The sequence below is a fragment of the Giraffa tippelskirchi genome, chromosome 7, assembly GCF_054371585.1.
Source record: "Giraffa tippelskirchi isolate mGirTip1 chromosome 7, T2T-mGirTip1v1.2.pri, whole genome shotgun sequence".
Lineage (NCBI taxonomy): Eukaryota > Metazoa > Chordata > Mammalia > Artiodactyla > Giraffidae > Giraffa > Giraffa tippelskirchi.
In genome coordinates this window covers 39,322,090-39,343,625 of record NC_137281.1, presented here as the reverse complement: position 1 = coordinate 39,343,625, position 21,536 = coordinate 39,322,090, and the positions used below count along the sequence as shown (strand labels likewise).

General features: G+C 36.3%; 1 protein-coding gene across 15 annotated transcripts in view; it reads left to right on the top strand.

Moving 5' to 3' along the window:
- The window catches only part of CHD9 (chromodomain helicase DNA binding protein 9), a 156,716-nt gene extending 136,490 nt beyond the window's left edge, over positions 1 to 20,226 (top strand). For 6 of the 15 annotated variants that reach the window (XM_081514422.1, XM_081514432.1, XM_081514420.1 and 3 more), the window contains 9 exons: positions 971 to 1,879; positions 3,083 to 3,246; positions 4,165 to 4,437; positions 5,167 to 5,335; positions 8,569 to 8,708; positions 8,991 to 9,212; positions 12,105 to 12,233; positions 15,706 to 15,810; positions 16,760 to 20,226. In XM_081514422.1, coding sequence (XP_081370548.1) covers positions 971 to 1,879; positions 3,083 to 3,246; positions 4,165 to 4,437; positions 5,167 to 5,335; positions 8,569 to 8,708; positions 8,991 to 9,212; positions 12,105 to 12,233; positions 15,706 to 15,810; positions 16,760 to 17,641 — 2,993 coding nt within the window. In that variant the 3' untranslated portion in view covers positions 17,642 to 20,226. The remainder of the gene's footprint in view (positions 1 to 970; positions 1,880 to 3,082; positions 3,247 to 4,164; positions 4,438 to 5,166; positions 5,336 to 8,568; positions 8,709 to 8,990; positions 9,213 to 12,104; positions 12,234 to 15,705; positions 15,811 to 16,759) is intronic. The other 9 variants (XM_081514425.1, XM_081514437.1, XM_081514426.1 and 6 more) reach the window with 7 other exon arrangements.
- Positions 20,227 to 21,536: the final 1,310 nt, after the last annotated feature.

Below are 21,536 nucleotides of genomic sequence, written 5' to 3'. Positions count from 1 at the left end.
CCAGTGTAAAATTACCTTCTCCCCTGTAGTTAACAGATATCTTAAGAAGATACTTTGAGACCACACAAATCTTATTCTCCTCAAACTTTCATCCATTGATTTCAGTAACCATCAGTAGAATCTTGTCTGCAGCAATTTCTAACTGTGCAATTCTACTGCAAGGAAAAGTTGTTCCTCCTCCCTAGTCTACTCAATTATTTATTCATATTCATATTTATTCAAATGAGTGTTTATTTTTTTATTCTGTAGGTTATAATCCAGTACTGTCAGTGTTAATTCTCGTGTTCAGATTGCTCCAAATCTGGCCATTAGTAGCTCTTCAGGTAGTCTCTACATTATTCCAACAAGCCTCTATCTTTTTCTGAGTACTTCCCAACTGCCAGTATCTCTGCTGATAAAGATATGACCCTACCAAAAAGAAGAGAGTGTGGTCTGATGTTGAAATGGAACTGTCTCAGACTAGTAGTCATACACTGTTTGACAATTGTTCCTATCTTTATATCAAATTTTAAGAAAGACTTTGGTGTCCCTGTGAGTCCACTGTAATACTCTGAGTTACCTTAGTGCACTTAAAGATATACAGACTTAAGTTTGCTTATGGGATATTATTTTAACAGTTTTAATTTGTATTTATAAGTGAGTTTGAGTGCTTTTCTCTTTCATTAAAACGGAGTAGTGTGACATTAGCTCATAGGGAATTTCTTAAAAGTACGTCCTAGTTATATTAACACACTTCCAAAGTAATCTTAATGTTTTATTTAACTTTCTATAGATCCAGTGTTATGTGTTACATGGTTATTAATACTTCTTTCTAAAACTTACATTTCTCCTCATTTAAAAATGTTAAAATGAAATTCTGAAACGATACAATGATACTGAGTAGACATATATTTTAGAAGTTTCATTATTTGTTTTAAACCCATAATGAAGTATTTTTTAGGGGAATATGTTTGTTCTTGTCTCAATATAGAATTGGTGGATCCAAGTATTTTTATCCAGCCAATCACAGAAGAACGTGCTTCTCGGACTTTATATCGCATTGAACTTCTAAGGAAAGTAAGGGAACAGGCCCTCCGACATCCACAATTGTTTGAGCGCTTGAAGCTTTGCCATCCAAATCCAGACTTACCAGTCTGGTGGGAATGTGGCTCTCATGATAGGGACTTGCTCATTGGCGCTGCTAAACACGGGGTGAGCCGAACAGACTATCACATTCTTCGGGACCCTGAACTCTCATTTATGGCCGCTCAGAGGAACTACAGTCAAAGTAAGATGGCTCATTCAAGGACTTCTACCCCACTTTTACAGCAATATCAAGTAGCACTTTCTGCTTCTCCTCTTACCTCTCTACCTAGGCTCCTAGATCCTAAAGCTGTTATTCTAGAGGATGTGAAAGTTAAAAGTGAAAACCTTAAAGAGGAGCCTCAGTCTTCTGAAGAAGAGTCTATGTCTTCTGAGGAAACCAGGACACTAATAAAGTCTGAGCCTGTAAGTCCAAAGAATGGTGTTTTACCACAGGCTACTGGAGACCAGAAATCTGGTGGAAAAGGTGAAACAGACAGACGCATGGTTGCAGCCAGAACAGAGCCTCTAACTCCAAACCCGACTTCTAAGAAGCAGCGAGTCCACAAAAGAGGATCAGAGTCTAGTTCTGATTCTGACTCTGATTCTGAGAGATCGTCCTGTTCTTCCAGATCATCTTCTTCCTCGTCTTCCTCCTCTTCGTGTTCCCACTCTCGATCAGGCTCTAGCTCTTCTTCTTCCTCCTCTTGTTCTTCAGCATCATCTTCATCCTCATCCTCATCTTCCTCTTCCTCATCCTCCTCCTCATCTTCGTCAGAAGAAAGTGACAGTGAAGAAGAGGAAGTCCAAAAGCGAGGTATATGCATACAGTGCTTTTGCTATTTTAAGACATTTCATATGCAAATGAGAAGTGATTCAGGTTGCTTAAGCATACTTAAAATTTTAGTTTAAATTTTACGTGTACAGATTTTCTTAAAGAAGGTCTGCTGAAAATGCAGCTAGATTACTGGTTCATACTCTGTATTCAGTATTCACATTGCAAAATGTGTTAGTCAAACGGAGGATTAGAGACTCAGCACAATAATTTTATTTCTTTGTGATTGCCTTAAATTTAGTATTGTATTTTTCCTAAAACAAGTTGATCAGTGAGCAAATAAAGATAATAATTTTATAATAGACACCAGGCCGACTAACAAGACCCTACTTGGCCCTACTCAGAAAGATCAAGTGGAGGAACTCCAACCTGTCCGTAGAGTAGTGGTAGGTGGTCCTCTTCTGCAAGTGTCCTTGTTGCAGTCTAACAGCTTAAGTGTAAGGAAATATGAGTGAGTGTGAGTGTGTCAGTTGCTCAGTCGTGTCCAACTCTTTGCCACCCCCATGGATTGGGGCCCGCCAGGCTCCTCCATCCATGAGATTTTCCAGGCAAGGATACTGGAGTGGGTAGCCATTCCCTTTCCCAGGGGATCTTCCCGACCCAGGGATCGAACCCGGGTTTACCGCCTTGCAGGTGGACTCTTTACTGTCCGAGCCACTAGGGAAAACTGTAAGGAAATGAGTCAACATCAAATGGGCACAAGAGCCATCCTGATATCCACAAGAGCAAGCATCTCCTATAACAACTCCACAAGCATGACTTCCTGGGTTTTCACACAGGACATGCCCAATTACGAGAGACCCCTCCTGAAAGAATGATAGCCTCCCCAGAAGATATTTGTGCCCTCCCAGTCAAGATTGGTAAACTCCTGAGTTTACCAATCAGAAGTGTATGTGTTTTCAGGGAAACAGACCTAGAGAGTTACCACAGGTCAAATCTTCTTGCAGAAAGGGATGTTTGATTAACCCTTTTCCTTCAAACTCTGTAATGCCATTTATTTGGCTTTTGCTATAATTTAAAAAGTGAGTGCTTTATTGTATTGTAGGTGATTTTTTTTTTTTTACTTCTCAACTTTTCTTTTTCAAATATGTCTGATAATCCTAATTATGTAGGATTTGAGAAGTATATGCAAAATTGTGTTACACAGTCTTTAAAACAATTATAATTGGTCATAATTATTCTAAGCAGAAGGTACCCCTCACATGAAAGCCTACGATGAAGAAAGCGTCGCATCACTGAGCACAACCCAGGATGAGACCCAGGATAGTTTCCAGATGAACAACGGGACCGCAGAGTCTGCTTACATCCTACAGGGTGGATACATGCTGGCAGCAGCATATTGGCCAAAGGTAAGTAAATCATTTCTTGCTGATATAGGTCATTTTTTAAAATATTTTTCTGTCTATCTTTAATGGTAGATATTGTTACTATGTAAAGAATCTGCCTGCAAAGCAGGAGACCTGTATTCAGTCCCTGGGTTGGGAAGATGCCCTGGAGAAGGAAATGGCTACCCACTCCAGTGTTCTGGCCTGGAGAATTCCATGGACTGTATAGACCATGGGGTCGCAAAGAGTCGGACACGACTGAGCGCCTTTCACATTCTTACTATGTAGGAAAAAAGAGTCACTATTATGTGTGGGATGACCGTTTGGTGTTAGCATTAAAAGTAACAGCTATTACTGTCAACTATTACTCCGTTAGATCTATGTCCTTAAATGTATATGAGTCTCAACCTTAGAATATTCAGAAGAAAAGATAATGAATGCTATGTTCACTTACAATTCAGATGCTTCTTTATGAAATAAGTGCTTTTAAGTGGGTCTTCTTTAAGAAAATTTACGAGCCAGTTGTGACCTAGAAAAATGTTTGTTTAAGTACATGTACATATAGTGGTGGAAGCTCAGACTAGATTAAGACAGTTCTCCCTCCAGTATGTGACTGGATTAGTAGAAGAGTACTTAACTTTAGAAATGAGAAGAAATGAGAGAAGAGAACTCTCTACTCTTCTGTATACTTGTGAGTTGTTTGAATTTTTTTATGAGGACCCTCTATTACTCTTATAAAAACAAAAGAATAGCAAAATATCTTCTTAGTATATTTTTTAACTTCACCAATGGAAATTTATACAGAATTGTAATATATATGTGAGAAAATGTATGCATATCAAGTACACATAAGTTGTACCAGGGATAAATCCATCAAAGCTGTGATCCCCAAAGGTCTGGCTCAATTACTGAAATTACCCTTTGATATTCATGGTGTTGCAGGATCGTGTGATGATCAACCGGCTGGACAGTATTTGTCAAACAGTCCTGAAAGGGAAGTGGCCTTCAGCTAGAAGAAGTTATGATGCCAACGCAGTGGCTTCTTTCTATACCACAAAGCTGCTGGACAGCTCTGGTGCAGCCACAGAATATAGCGAGCCCAACGCGCCCCCTCCTGCAGGTGCTGCAGTCAAAGAAGAACACGATCAGTCAACACAGATGTCAAAGGTGAAGAAGCATGTACGAGAAAAGGAGTTTACAGTGAAAATCAAAGACGTATGTTTATTTTTATTGCCCTAGGACCTGATTGCGATTGCGGTGTGCAGCATGCTTTTCCTGCAAATGGCTGCCTGCTCTTACTCTTACTTCCTTCACATACTTGTTTTCTGGTATTTGGATTGTTTTTTCTTTTTGATATCCAGGTTATTAAATTGAATATTCTACTAGAGGGATCATCATTAAATATGTTTCTCTACCTATACTTCTGAAAATAGTCCTTCTGCTGATCAAGATGCTTTCTTAAACAGTCTGACAATTTCTTATTGTTTAGTTCTTTTATATAATATTCGAATGGTATGTCAGTGCACTTTCTGTTTTAAACATTTAGCATGCCTTGTTATCAGTAACATTTCATTGTTCAGTATGATTTTTGAAGCTGAATTGATGCCTAAAACATGGGTAATACCTCTAAAATGTCATGTGAATAATGTACAGATATATATGTCAATTGCTGAAAGGGTTACAATGTACTAGTCACATGAAAAGCTTGGTTTTGCTCAGAAAAGTGTATGTAATACCTAGATTTTTTTTTCACTTAAAGATAGAAATTTTAATATTCATTATAGAAATTGATTAAATGTTTTTCTCTAGTTGATGTATGAACAAGAAGAGAACGTGACTGATTTTTCAGGGTTTTTACCTCACTTTTTCTAAGTAAAAAATTTCTCTTAATATACTGCAATGATTTTAATCATTTCTTTCTTGCTAATGGCATCTGTTTAACAGGAAGGTGGTTTGAAGTTGACATTTCAGAAGCAAGGGCTTGCTCAGAGAAGGCCACTGGACAGTGAAGACTGTGCTCCTGGGCAGCAGCAGTACCTCACTCGACTTCGGGACCTTCAAGGTGCGTCAGAGAGCAGCCTCGCCAGTTTCCCAAAATCTGTACCACTATCAGGTGAATATGCTAGTAATCATTGCTTCAGCATGAAATAGTCCATTCTTCCTAAATCCTTCCCAAATCCTTGCTTACTCACAGAATACTTGCAAGAACAAGATTGTTTCTACTTTAAACAGCCCTTTTATCATAAGAAAGCTCTAAAATATCACAAAATTTCTTCTTTGGAAGCAAATTCTGCCCACAATTGGTTCTTTTCAATGATTGTATTTTTGTCTTTAAAGGCATCACAGAAATAACTGAGTCAAATGTCTGCATGATAATCTTAACATTTTGAAAACAATGATAATATCTCCCTTTGAGACTATGTTCTGTTCTAACTTTTTGGCATTGTGAATCAGTAATTATTTATTAAATACTGAATTAGTGCCATGTGTTCTGTACTCTAAAGGCACTGAGGAATCCATCCATGAGAATGTGTTTTGTTTCTGTTGATCTAGTTGTACTTTAGTTTGTCTGTGTCTCTCTTAAAGTGTGCTATCAACAATTGAGAATTTTAGTTAAGAGTAGTTGAGTCTTAAAATGTATGGACCACAACATACTAATCATAAAAAAATGTATCTTTTCAGTTAAAAGCAGATGAATGACTGGAATTTCCTTTGTACCTCTATATACATAAAGTTAAGGACTCTATTTCGGGTGCCATCCAATACTTGAAAACATTTCAAAACTCCTTTGCTTGTGCACAGTATGTGAATTTCCTAAAATTTGGGAAAATAATGCTATATTATAGATGTTAAATTGATTGCTGTTTCCAGTAGCTGCTATTACCACTTTCTAATTGTAAATTATAATTAAATTATGAATTAGAGTCATCAGAATTTTGTCTCATAGTTTCATTAACCATTCACTGTAATTCTCTAATTACTAGACTTTCAGACAAGTATGAATGAGCCATAGTTCTCTTACTGAAGTATAAATCCCCCAAATTGTGCTTTACAATGGTAATGTTGTTGTTATTTATTTTTTCCATGAGAAAATGGGAAGGGGTGGGGAAGATTTTTTTGCCCAACATAAGTGTGTTTAATAGTACTGCCTCTTGTACCTTGATAACTCCAGAGCTATAAAATGGGATTGATACTTCTGTCATGTGAACATTTTATTGCTATTGCAGCTGAAGACTTTCAAAGACTACAGCCTTTGCCTATAAGTAATTCTTTGGTAAATAATACTGTTTTAATAGTGTCAATAGTAATTATAATGCTAATTTGCACCTGTATAGAATATTAAAAAGCCAAAACATTAAAACTAGATAAAATTATTTAAGAATTGTATCTCATTCATCTTGATAATTGCAAATGTGAAATCTTTCTTTTGGCCATGCAACATGGTGTGAAGGATCTTAGTTCCCCAACCAGGGATTGAACCGGTGCACCTCCATTGGGAGCACAAGGTTTTAATCACTAGACCACCAGGGAAATCCCCTTGAATGTGAAATCTAGCTCTGTCTTCTTACAGGACTCTTAGGAAATCTGTTAACATTTGTGAGACTTTCTTGTTTGTGAAGTGAAGGGTTGGGGTCAGAGGAAAGGTAGCATTGTTAGGTAGATTAAATAATACATGTGAAGTGGCTAGAATGGAACTTGGCACATAATTAGATGCTAAACAGATGTTAAAATTAGATTTTAGAATTGGATGTTGAACAAGTGCTATTGTAATTCTTCATATTAAGCCCTTTTTATGTTTATATGACTATGCCTCTGAATTTAACTATAAGTTTTGAATGAAGATATATTGCATAATGTAAGTTAATTAATGAAAGAAAGTAAAATAGCATAAATTATAAGTCTTGAGTTTATTCCAGAAACCACCTGGAATAGTAATCAAAAGATGGTAGAACTAAACAGCCTGGAGTTAAATTCTGTCATTTACCAACTGTTTCTTATAATTACATCTTAGAAAAGACAACACAGGCTTTATGAAATAGAGTAAGTTAAATTTTCCATTTGGGATTCGAGCCCAAAATAAATCAGTAGTGTTTGTAAAGATCACTCTCAAGAAGAAATTAAGGTAGCTGGGTTTTTTGTTGTTTCTAAAAAAGAAAGGGAAGTGTCTTTCATGAGTACACAGGACTTGCTCAAGAAATTCTCCTTGGGTGATTGAAAATGTATTTCTTGCTACAAGCTGAACCATTATAAGCAAACATCTCATTCTTAATAATATTTTCTTTCATAAGAGTATTCTAGATGATATACTCTTTAAGGACAGGAACTGTGTCTTACCTTTGAACCATCTTAGTCCTTTGTACGTAGCTGTTTAAAAATATGCATCTATTGGGAAAAAATGAATGTATGGAACTGTTTCATTCATACCTCTTATAAACTTTTTATTGAGTGCCTACTGAAATAAGGAGTGTTGAACTGGCAAGAAACACTGGTGATCTTAGGGAAAATACCTTAAATAGTCTAGTCAGGGGCAGACTTTGGGAATTTGAGGAGCAAAGTTTGTCATGAAAAAGAGGAGCATGGCAGATACCGTTTCAAAAGTTTTGAAGGCTATGAAAAAGCCAAAGGAAGTTTGTTTTTTGTTTGTGTTGGGCCATGATTTTAAGTTGATACAAATCTAATGTAGATTAAGATATTTTGGCACCAAAAAAGCAAAGATAAATGGTAAAACAAACTTATACTTACTAGAAAAAGTAGGAATTAATGGGTTCAAAAAAGATGGAAAGGTTTGCCTTGTACATGAGAAAGGCATGCTTCTTCCTCTGAAAGGGGACAAAAGAAAAATATGTGGATATCCAAGGGAAAATTTTTAGGAGACATGTTAAAACTTGAAAGAGGCCTGGATTGCAGTTCTCCTGGTTTTTAAATGAGAAGTGGGGTGGTATTTTTAGTTCAAAAAAAAAAAACTATGTGTTTTTTTTGAATTAAACATTTTCTTTTATTTTGATCATGAGTCTCATTACAAGCATTCATTATTTTATTCTATTTTATTGGAGTATAGTTTACTTATTGTATTAATTTCTGCTATACAACAAAGTGAGTCACTTAAACATATATATATACACACACAAACACACACATATATATATACACATTCTTTTCCATTATGGTTTATCACAGGATATTTAATAGAGTCCCCTGTGCTATACAGTAGGACTTACTGTTTATCCATCCTATATATGATAGTTGGCATCTGTTAATCCCAAACTCCCAATCCTCCCCCCAAAAGTGATACTTTTAATTTAAGAACTAGATTTTTATCACTCTTTTGCATTTTTAATTTGTTAGGTACTCCCATTCAATCAACCCTTGGTGCCAATGGAGTTTTATTAGACAACCAGCCTGTAGTCAAAAAAAGGCGGGGAAGGAGGAAGAATGTAGAAGGTGTTGACATCCTCTTTTTTAACAGAAATAAACCACCTAATCATGTAAGTAAAGTAATGCTTAAAAGCTACTCATCCTTAAGTCCAAAATTCATCCTAGTAAAGATACATATTGCTGCTTTGTGAATTTTTTGTGAATAGTAAAAATAACTGGAAAATTAGGAGTATACTGTATAGTTTTAGATTGTATCTCAGTAGAGTCCAGCACTGGCCAAGATTCATGAAAATTTTAAATTTGAAAGACTTAGAAGATTTCACTGCTTCATTGGACCAAAATCAGAATGCTAAAGCGTGGAAATAAAATTTTCATTTGGTGTTTTTCTACAGGTTGCATTAGGCTTAACCACCTCACAGATTTCTACAGGGATAAATCCAGCACTATCCTATACTCAACCTCAAGGAATTCCTGATACAGAAACTCCTGTTCCAGTTATTAACCTTAAAGATGGGACAAGACTTGCAGGCGATGATGCCCCGAAGAGAAAGGATTTGGAAAAGTGGCTTAAGGAGCACCCAGGTTATGTGGAAGATTTAGGAGCGTTTATTCCTGTAGGTGATACCTTATAAATCTTAGTATATTTTATCTCTATGATTCATCACATCTATAATGATGAAGCATAAATTCTCACCCACTTACGTTAAATATGTGTTCTGCCCAAGATTTAGGAAAAATTAGCAAAAACTAATGAACATCTTTCCTATGATATATCATTTTCCATTTTTCATTCTGCATTCAATGTGTTTAATAAAAGTCACCTCTCATGTACAGAGTACTGTCATAGACACAATGACAGTTACAAAGGTATAAAACCTCCAATCCTTTCCCTCAAGGAGTTTATTTTAAAAGAATAAAAATGATCATAGTAAACATTTATTGAGACTTAACTCTGTACCTGGCTTTATACTTAGCACTTACATGCATTATCTCATTTAACACTCCCAAACTTTATCAGAATGGCCTTGTTATAACTTTATAGATAAAGAAATGGAAACTGAAATTTTAAATAAATAGTGCAAGGCCACACAGCTAGTAAGTCTTAAACCCACTGTCCAAACCTCTGCTGTTAAGATCCTATAAGAATACAGGTACATAGATTATATTAGTCAAGATGAGAATAGATATATTCATTTGCATTTTCCTTATCCTCTGAAGTACTTCCTACTCACTATTTTATGGACATATGGCCTTCTTACTCATCAGTTCAGTTCAGTTCAGTTGCTCAGTTGTGTACGACTCCTTGCGACCCCATGAATGGCAGCATGCCAGGCCTCCCTGTCCATCACCAACTCCCGGAGTCCACCCAAACCCATGTCCCTCGAGTCAGTGATGCCATCCACCCATCTCATCCTCTGTCGTCCCCTTCTCCTCCTGCCCCAATCCTTCCCAGCATCAAGGTCTTTTCCAGTGAGTCAGCTCTTCACATCAGGTGGCCAAAGTATTGGAGTTTCAGCTTCTACATCAGTCCTTCCAATGAACACCCAGGACTGATCTCCTTTAGGATGGACTGGTTGGATCTTCTTTCAGTCCAAGGGACTCTGAAGAGTCTTCTCCAACACCACAGTTCAAAAGCATCAATTCTTCGGTGCTCAGCTTTCTTCACCGTCCAACTCTCACATCCATCCATACATACTCATAGAAATGTATTATTTCAGTTTGCAGTGCTTTACTATCAGATGCTTATGTACCAGATTTTGTGTCAGTCTCTCTTGTTGTTTCTATATATTTTGTAAGGTAAAAGAGTAGTGGCATATCCCTTGTATGCCAGTTAGTAGTCTTGCTCTATCTGCCTCCATTATGAAGATTAATTGGATAACCCAGTAATGTTGTTCCGTACCCTATGAGCTGCTTAAGGATTGACTCCTATTCACCTAGTAGCCCCAGGATTTTAGCACATAATTTCTGATACAGAGAATGGTATCTGCTGCTGCTAAGTCGCTTCAGTGGTGGCCGACTCTGTGCGACCCCATAGACGGCAGCCCACCAGGCTCCGTTGTCCCTGGGATTCTCCAGGCAAGAATACTGGAGGGGGTTGCCATTTGCTTCTCCAGTGCATGAAAGGGAAAAGTGAAAGTGAAGTCGCTCAGTCGTGTCCGACTCTTCGCGACCCCATGGACTGTAGCCTACCAGGCCTCTCCGTCCGTGGGATTTTCCAGGCAAGAGTACTGGAGTGGGGTGCCATTGCCTTCTCCGGAATGGTATCTAGTTCCCTGTAAATATTTACTGAGTCATTGATTTGAAAATGAAAGAATACCATATAAAGGTAAAGTGATTGTTATTAACAAAAAAATTGCCTTATTTTTTCATGCGAAAGAACCACAAAAGCTCCAGTCCCTAGAATGTGACTGTACTTGTAACATGTGTGTGTGTGTGTGTGTGTGTGTGTGTGTGTGTAGTGTTTTACATTGCTGTTATTATCACCAAGAGGTACCGTGGTAGTCTAATACCGAGAACCTCAGTCTTGGCTTTCATATCCCTAGTTTTTTTCAGAAAATGCCACAAATTCTCAAACTTCCACTTAATTCTTTTTATTAAAAAAAAAAGCCAAATAAAGCTCTTATAAGGGACAGGTTTTCAGTAAGATGAGCAAAAATAAAATGAGTATTGCAATTCTGAAGATAATGAGAATCATTTGTTTAACCCTATAACTTCTTAACATGTTAGAAAATAACATTCATTTATTTAGTCAGTTTTTATTGAGCAACTGCTATGTGCTAGTTACTGTTGTAAGGGATTTAGGATAAAACAGTGAACAATATAAAGTTCTTACCTTTTTGGCAATTATACTCTCGTCTCTGAAAATTCTCAGACCTTTCTCTTACTACTGCAAAGGAGTCTTTATTACTTTTTTTAACTTAGAGTCATTCATTTTCACTGCAAATAACCCTTTTTTCACAATGTTTTATATAATATTATAAAACAATTTTAAGACATTGCTATAAGCCGCATTTGTTTTAGTACAGAATACAACATAATATTGGTATGATTTCCCAAGGGCACTTGATGTTAATGGTTTCTTGGCTCTCATACGCTACTGTGGTATGTCTACAGCAAAAGGATTGTAATGTGGTGTACGTACTATACCTTCAATATATAACATAAATACTTGGCCCTTGAACACCACAGGAGTTAAGAAATATTGACGCATGCCACCCTCCACAGCCAAAAATTCAAGTGTAATGTTACAATTACCCTTCCATGTCCTCAGTTACACATCCTTGGATTCAATCAACAATGGATTGTGTAGTCACTGAAAAAAAAAATCCACATATAAATGGACCTACACAGTTGAAACCCATGTTGTTCAAGGGTCAACTGTATTACTATATCTTATATATACCATATATCTTCAATTTTACATGGTTAAATTACTTGGATCAGCTTATTTGTGCCATTTGCGTAGTTAAAGATTTTACAGCTATTTCTTTGTCTATATATTTTAGAGAATGCAACTCCATGAGGGGAGACCCAAACAAAAAAGGCATCGTTGCAGAAACCCCAATAAATTAGATGTTAATAGTCTCACTGGAGAAGAACGTGTTCAGCTGATTAACAGAAGAAATGCCAGAAAGGTATTTGCATATTTGTTGTTAATTTTTCATACTGATGCACTATGTAAGAGATCTCTAGAACACTGTTTCTTTATGCAGTATTTTCTAACAGACGTAGTTGGGTTAAATGTAGAAGATTTGAGGGGAAAGACACGGACTCCAATTTTATGCAGTCTAATTTCAAATCCCACACCTTTGGCTAAGCTGTCGAATGAGATAAGTTACTTTATATATCTGTACCTTTGCAGTGGCACTGAACCAGGGCACTGCATCTAAGGCAGTAGTTCTCAAAAGGGGGTAACTTTGTCCTTCAAGGGACATTCAGCAATCAGGGGACGTTTTTGATAATGTTAGCTCTAGATGAAGGAGGTGGGTATTGGAGAGGTGGTGAGCTGCTGGCCGGATGCTTTTGGCCTCTGGCGAGTGGAGGCCAGGAACGCTGCTACACCTCCTGCAGTGCACAGGACAGTCCCCACGACACCAATCCAAAATGGTCTGTACTGCAGAGGTTGAGAAACTCTGCTAAAAGGGAACACTATTCTCATCATAGCCATTACAGATTTATATATATTTATCATGTATTGATAATTCCAACATTAGGCCTTAAAGGGTCTTCGATAAAAATTGGCATATTACATAATTTTCTGATAGATGGAAATTAAATGTCTTAAAGCAAAGATAAAACGTCTTATCTTAGAGACAAATGGTACCCTATGTTTATCTTCTTGCTTTATTGACTGATGAATGGTAAGAGCCAGGTTTTTCCAGTCTTGTTTCTCAATCAAATGTGGTTCAACATTTGTTTCCCCAAATTGTTTCTGTTTTATGTATGGATTGGTATATGTCTCTTTTACCTCACAAAGTAAATGATAGAACAGTTGAGGCACCCTTTAGTAAGTTTATAGCTTTGACACTTTTACTGTTTTTTATTCTGATGAACAAGCAGCACAATAAGTAAAAAAAAAAAAAAAGAAATGGCCTTCAAAGTAAGAACATCAAGTTTCTCATTGAGTTCCGTCACTCACAAATTAAATTACCCTACATAGATCCCTAGTTAATTCCCTACTTCTGTTTTGCTCTCTGTTGAATGTGACCTCACTGCTAGTATAAAAATACATGAAATCATTTTAATTTCTCAGAAGTATTGAACTTGGAAGAATACCATTTTTAAAATAATAATTGCCTTATTATTATTGTATGTACTAACTCATTGAAATTAATACTAATTTTCCCCAAGTTTATTCAGCTTTTGTTAGTAGATTAAAATGATGTCGAATGTATTAGGGGAAAAACAAGATGACATTTTAATTGCATTTTACTTAAATTTTGTGCTTACACAGATTGTGTTACAGATCTTTGCACTTCATCTTATAACAAAAATTAACCTTTCTAGATATGAATAAATTTGTCTTAGCCAGTTTTAAGGAAATGGAACCATTTTGAAATTTTTACTTGGTTTAATATTAAACATCCTAAATTTCATTTTTAATCATAGTAGCCTGGTAAAGGACCTGTTCATTTCCCTTGGTTTGTGGTTTGTAGATTTCTTTATTGTTCTGAGTTTCTAGAGTACAGGCTTTAAACCATATAGAGAGCCTCTAGTTTAAACTGGAGCTTAATGAAGGAGATAATAAAAAGGAGATAGCAACAGAAAATTGAGAGGCTAAGTAAAAACTATAGAAAATAACTAGGTAAGAATATAGATATTATAACTGGCCACATTAAACCCTGTCTATATCCTAACAAGATATAGTATGTATTCATTCAGAAAGGTGTGGGAAAAGGAATTATTCAAAAAGTGTCCTTAGACTCCAAAGGAACATTAAATTGGTAGATCGAAATCATTTAAATATTTAAAGGGATATGTTTATTTTTATACCTTAAGGGTTCAGTTCAGTTCAGTTGCTCAGTCATGTCCGACTCTTTGCGACCCCATGGACTGCAGCACGCCAGGCATCCCTGTCCATCACCAACACCTGGAGCTTACTCAAACTCATGTCCATTGAATCGGTGATGCCATCCAACCATCTCATCCTCTGTCGTCCCCTTCTCCTCCTGCCCTCAATCTTTCCCAGCATCAGAGTCTTTTCCAGTGAGTCAGTGCTTCACATCAGGTGGTCAAAGTATTGGAGTTTCAGCTTCAACATCAGTCCTACCAAGAATATTCAGGACTGATCTCCTTTAAGATAGACTGGTTGGATCTCCTTGCAGTCCAAGGGACTCTCAAGAGTCTTCTCCAACACCACAATTCAAAAGTATCAATTCTTCGGCGCTCAGCTTTCTGTATAGTCCAATTCTCACATTCATATATGACTACTGGAAAAACCATAGCTTTGACTAGACAGACTTTTGTTGGCAAAGCAATGTCTCTGCTTTTTAATATGCTGTCTAGGTTGGTCATAGCTTTTCTTCCAAAGAGCAAGCGTCTTAATTTCATGGCTACAGTCACAATCTGCAGTGATTTTGGAGCCCAAAAAAATAGTCTGTCACTGTTTCCCCATCTTTTTGCCATGAAGTGATGGGACAAGATGCCATGATCCTAATTTTCTGAATGTTGAGTTTTAAGCCAACTTTTTCACTCTCCTTTCACTTTCATCAAGAGGCTCTTTAGTTCTTCTTCACTTTGTACCATAAGAGTGGTGTCATCTGCGTATCTGGGGTTATTGATATTTCTCCTGGTAATCTTGATTCCAGCTTGTGCTTCATCCAGCCTGGCATTTCAGCTTGGCATCCAGCCTGACCAAAAAAAAAAGCTCCAGTGATGCCTACAAATACAACTTTCAGAGTATCAATTTGCATAAAATATAAGTGCGGTTTTTGAGACCTGAGTTTGAAAGCTGACCCTGACACTTACTAGTTAGCTTTAGGCAGCTTGTATAACTTCTCTGAGGCTTAATTCCTTCATTTGAAAAATAGAAATAATGCATTCTCAAATGGATATAGTGAGAACTAAAATAAATTATGTATTTAAAGTCCTTAGCATAATACTTGGCAATATAATCATAATAACTTATGTTTATTATGTGCCAGACCCTTTGCTGAGGTGCTTGAATTATCTCATTTTCATAAAACCATATGAGGAAGGTATTATTGTTATCTCCATTCTGCAGATCAGAAAACTGAGGCTCAAAGAGATTTACTGATTTGCCCGAGTTCACGTAGGTGGTAAGTCTGATGACTCCAAAGAATATGCTCTTAAGTAGGCTACACTGCCTACCCAACATAGTAACTTCACAGTACATGGTAGTTATTTTACTGTCCAAGGAACTATACATGAAACATCTAAAATTTATGTTAGCATGTGTTTATGTAGTATATTGATAGTTCTTATGGGTTGTGATAGTCCTTTTTACTATAATAAAGATCGTCAGAGTGGTTCAAAGAATACATGTGTTTTAAAGAAATAAACTTTGTATAGCACAGATTAAAAAAAAGAAATGTCTTCACATTTAATATGCTTTTAAGTGTCTAAGAATCTGGTTTTCATTTGTAGGTTGGAGGTGCGTTTGCTCCCCCTTTGAAAGATTTGTGTCGATTCCTGAAAGAAAATGCAGAATATGGAGTAGCTCCTGAATGGGGAGATGTTGTTAAGCAGTCTGTGAGTATTTCATGAACACTGATTCAGACATCATTTTTTAAATGAAATGTCATTTAATGATATCTTAGATTAAATTTTAAATTAAGAATTAACAAAATATTCCGTAAATACGTGATGATATTTTTTAGTTCACAATTTTTATTTTGCAGAGTATGTTGCAAACTTCTCAGATACTTGTTGAATTAGAATGCAGAATCAGTATATACTAACTGGTGTCATATTTCTATTTTACCTTTTTTTATCCTGGCTACTAGAAAATTTTAAGTTACATATGTTGTTTACATTGTTTCTATCGGACCCTGCTGATGTAAAGGTTCTAAACTCCTAACATTTAGGAATTTTGGTTTGTTGGGGGGGGATTGTTTTGTTTTGTTCTTACTTTTAGGAGTTTTGAACCCCAGAAAATCTTGGGGGAATTTCAAGAAAGTAGCATAGGTTGTTCTCCACTGCCTGGGACTTGGTGCTTCCCAGTATGCAGGTGCTACTGCTGTTCTGAGCCAAGTGATGTTTTTCCCCATTGTGTATCTTTTCCATCTTGGTTGTATCTCCATTATTCCCAAAGTGATAGTCAGGAAGGAGTCAGAAGAAGGGCATTTCTTTAGTCTTCTGGTGATGTGAACAATATAAGGGCATTGCAGTAATAACCCACATGAAAAAAATTTTTTGGATCTTCCGGTTTCCAGAACTATTTTACAAACCTATGCCTTACAGTTATAAAAGAGAACCAGAGGCTCTCTTAAGATAAAATGAGAAGTGGAAGAACTGTTTCACACCCTACTTAAAAATAAGATAAAATTGGGTTATCTCTTTCATAATTGGTTATTTTGTATCAATACAGAATAAGTTTGTCAATAATTTCATGTTTTTAATGGCTTATTTGTATGATAAGGTAATAGCTATTGATTTTATTTTAAAATGGTTATTGTTGATGGATTTTTTTTTTTTTTAGGGATTTCTTCCAGAAAGTATGTATGAACGTATTCTCACTGGTCCCGTGGTAAGAGAGGAAGTAAGCAGGCGAGGGAGACGACCTAAAAGTGGAATTGCAAAGGCCACGGCGGCGGCAGCAGCTGCTGCAACTGCCACCAGTATTTCAGGCAATCCTTTGTTAGCCAATGGATTACTTCCAGGTGTGGACCTCACAACTCTTCAGGCCTTACAGCAAAACCTACAAAGCTTGCAATCACTGCAAGTGACCGCAGGGCTGATGGGAGTGCCTGCCGGCCTTTCTTCCGGAGGAGAAGCGAAAAGCGTGGCCGCCATGTTCCCCATGCTGCTGTCGGGAATGACTGGGTTGCCAAATCTGTTGGGCATGGGAGGGCTCCTGACAAAGCCGACAGAATCCGGAACAGAAGAAAAAAAGGGAAATGACTCTAAGGAGGTGGAAGGAAAAAAAGAAAGGACAGAGGGCCAGAACTCCGAGAACGGTGGTGAACACTCTGTGCCGAGTTCTCCCTCAGCGTCCTCCGCTGCTGCGTTAAGTACAGCCGCGGCCGCCAGCCCGTTAGCTCTGAACCCACTGTTACTGTCTAACATTCTTTATCCAGGGATGCTCCTCACTCCAGGCCTTAATCTTCATATTCCAACTTTGTCTCAGTCCAACACTTTTGATGTACAGAAAAACAAAAACAGTGACTTAGGCTCATCTAAGTCGGTGGAAGTAAAGGAAGAAGATTCCAGAGTTAGAGATCAGGAAGACAAAGGGGGAACTGAACCGAGTCCTCTCCACGAAAACAGCACAGATGAGGGTTCAGAGAAAGCCGATGCTTCGTCTGGATCTGATAGTACATCATCGTCATCTGAGGATTCAGATTCTAGTAATGAAGACTGATTCCCAGACTGCACTTAAATTATGAACTGATTTTGGATTTTTTTTCCCTTTAATTATTAATTGTAAATACGCCAGTGTTGAGTGCATCAATAACTTACTGACCGAACATTTCAGTTATTTGTTTAGAAGTGCAAACTGCTTTCAGAGACGTTTTGCATGTAATATTTCTTAAGATTCATAAGTTTCTGAACTCGTATGTACTATCAAATACATAAAGGTGTAAAATTACAACAAAAGGCATTATAATTTTGTTGGGGGTTAATTTTATGAAAATTATGCTCAATAAGAGTTGTATATTTAATATATTTGCAGTGAACACAGAATACTTTATGCATATTACTGATTTAATTTGAATATAGTTTTACAGCCTCCTTGACACCTATAATTTACAGATCAAAACTCAGCAATAATTTGGGCAGCTAATGAATGTCATGAAAGCTGTAGAATCTACATCACCATCCATTGCTTTAATTACATGAAAATGCTCTAGTGTTGTGATGCACTGCTGATATTTCCAATTCAGGTACAAGTGTGTTTTAAAGAAGAAATAAGTTTCCCAATCGGCCAATTTAACTGGCTACCTGTTACCTCAGCTGAGTTAGTTTAGGAAGTTTACATTCGTTTCTAATTCTATACTTGTTTTCAGGGGTTTTTTAAACACATCCTATATATCATGTTAATCGGGCAAGAAATATGACTTGCTTTTTGCTGAGCTTAACTCTAAAATCAGTAAAATTAAGTCATAAAATAATCCTGTGTCATGTGACTTTGACACCCTCTAGACACATTTAGTTTTAACTTTTCAAAGTTTGGCCTCCTCTTAGAAATAATAATGTCTCAGATGAGTAATGTCTGTTTCCAGGGTTCAGAAAAGGTAAATCATGAAATACCACTGAAAAGAACTTTTCAACACAGCATACTTCATGTAAAAGAAATTGTTTGTTTGCTTTATTTGTGTAGATTTCTATTTGTGTTCTATGTCATGGAAATATTCCAAAATTAACAGATAATAGGGTAAAGTAATATGCAGATAGTCTAAATTCATTTTGCGTTTCTAGGTATAAGCAGACTAAATGTTGGCCCAGAATCAGTGTTGGGTTATCAGTTTATATTAAACATACTGAGTTGCCCATTTTGAAAATGCACTTTTAATAATCTCAAAAAATAAATACATTATTCCTGTAAACCACAAAAAAAGGAAGCTTAAGGCTTCTGATCAATTTCTTAGACACCTTTACCATGTAAAATTTGTCTGATATTTGATTTGTGATACAGTTTCTCCTGCTAAAGCTGCTATTATTCTGACAAGGTAGAGGTCCAGGTTCACCTTCATATACATTGAAAACAGAGCTGAATTGGTTATAAAATATCATTTACATCCTAAGGAGAGATAAGCATTGTTCTGGTACTTAAATAAATAAGTCAGTGACAAACTTTGCTAGGGGGAAATCTACCCCACTTCTCTCCCACAGAAAAATTAACTTTCAGTTTGTTTTGATACAACTCTATTGCTTTGTCAAGAATTAAGCATTTATATTGGATTTTCCAAGACCTTTACCAGTAAATTATGTTTCTGTATGTAAAATAATCCCTTATTAGAGAGACAGTGTTACATGTATTTACAAAATTATATCAGTTCCATTGGGATTGTATTGATTTTTGTATTTTCCCAAAATAGTACTTTGAATTGATAGTCTTTTATGCAATGTCTTAGCAATAGTCACTATAATGCCCTTCCAGGAGAAGTGGGTAGTAATTCTTCATCATGAAAATGATATATTACATATTTAGTATCTTCCCTTTGCAGTATTGCACTTTTGTTTAACTAGAATACATCTATGAGATAGCCAAAGTTTTCAAACACAGTTAACTTAGGTTGCCGGTGGAGTATTTCAGCACCATCCATATTTCCCTTTTCTCCCTCTAGTCCTACCCACATGATCTTCATTCCTTTCTGTCTCCAGTTTAAAAGGGAAATAAACCCTAGATCTTGTCAGTAAAATCTAATTTATATCAAATTTATGAGATAAAGTATTTTCCTAATTAGATCAAGTGAATTTGGTTAACATCTTAGTGATTCTCTTTCTATGTAATAAAGGCAGTTGCAGTTTTCAAAGCATTAAGGCTAATATTAACTTTAAACATTCTCTTGGGTTTCAAGATACTTCTATCTAGTACTGATTGGGGAAAAGTTGTCCAGCTATCAGCTTAAAAAAAAAACATGCAAACATGGTTGTGTAAAGTTAAGGGTTATAAGAAAAAAAGAAATCAGTAGAATTACATAATACTAAAGTTGCAGTTGAAAGGATATCCAGTATGTGTTGGTAGTTACTAAAAGAATTATAGCTGTTATTGCCTTGTATTTATAGCCCTGTTTCAGGTTTCATGATTCAAGTCTTAGTCCAATTTTTCTTTTGGACATTTGCAATATTTACCAGTTGTGTTTTGTGTAGTCTGAATTTGCTTTCTGTAGTTGAGCAAACGTCTTAAAAAGTCATTTGTAATTTATTAAATTACTTTCTATGATGTTCTATAGAGCAAATGGAAGTTTAATTATTTTTTATTAAACATATTCTTTGACTACCCATGATGTCAGCCTCTGTACATGACAATACTTTTATTATTTTATATGTAGTTTATTCCAGTTATGAAAGAAATATTAGTCATAAATCTTTAAAAGGAAAGTGAACATTGGAAGAATTTTTAAGAGACAGAAGCAGGCTATAATTATACCCACAATGTTATTATTTCCTTAAGTTTTCTTCTCCTGGACCTTTAAAAATCCAGAAAGGCTCAGAGATATACCTAACCTCTTAAAGAAATCCATTTTGGAAATCAGTAATTATTTTTCCCTTGGACTTGGAGGCTTTTCTGATTTATCACTGTTGTTTGTAGTGTTTGGTGTTTTTTTTTTTTTTTTTTTTGTAAATACAAAAGAACTTTGTTTTCCCTCAAACTGTAAAAGTGAAACAGTGAAGTTTCGTCACTCACTCATTTAACTTGACCACATTGAATTATACTGTCATGCTTAGAAAATCCTTTTTTTTTTTTCATTTTTGTAAAATAAGGTAAACAAAACTCAACTGCTTCATCTGATGCTTACCCAGAGGATCAGTAATATGCTCAGTGCTGGAGGAAGAATTGGCTATGTTGGATATTTTTGCAAGAAGATACATTACATATAAAATGATGTATTCTATATATTTTGAGCTGTAGGAAGAAAAAGTGAGTTGCAGGGAGAGTAATTTTTGGCTACAAGTGATGTTCAACTCACACAATAAATTTAGAACTTACATAAATGCAACTCCAGAACATAAGCTATTTATTTTTAAATGCAGAAAAACAAAAATTATTTAAATTATCCATCAACCTACCCTAAAATACTGTTCATGGAGCTATCCAATCTTATTTATATGTACGTTATATACATATAGCGGGTTGAATAGTGTCTTAAAAAAATTCACAACAACCCAGAACTTCAGAATGATCTTGATTGGAAATAGGATCTTGGCAGATAAAATTAGTTAAGATGCAGTCATACTAGATTAAGGTGGGCCCTGAATCCACCCTGAATCCATCTTGTAAGGTGTCCTTACAAGAAGAGAAGAGGACATAAACACAGGGAGAGGGCCATGAGGCAATATGCAGAGATCAGTGCGATGCAGCTACGAGCCAAGGAACAGCAAGGATTACCAGCAACCACAAGAAGCTAGGAGAGAAGCATGAAGCAGATTCTCCTCCAGAGCCTCCAGGAGGAGCCAACCTTGCCAACACCTTGATTTTGGACTTCTGGCCTAAACTGTGGTAGGAGTAAATTTCTATTGTTTTAAGCCATCTAGTTCGTGGTAGTTTGTTGGTAGCTTTAGGAAACATACATTTTCATGTTAAATCAGTA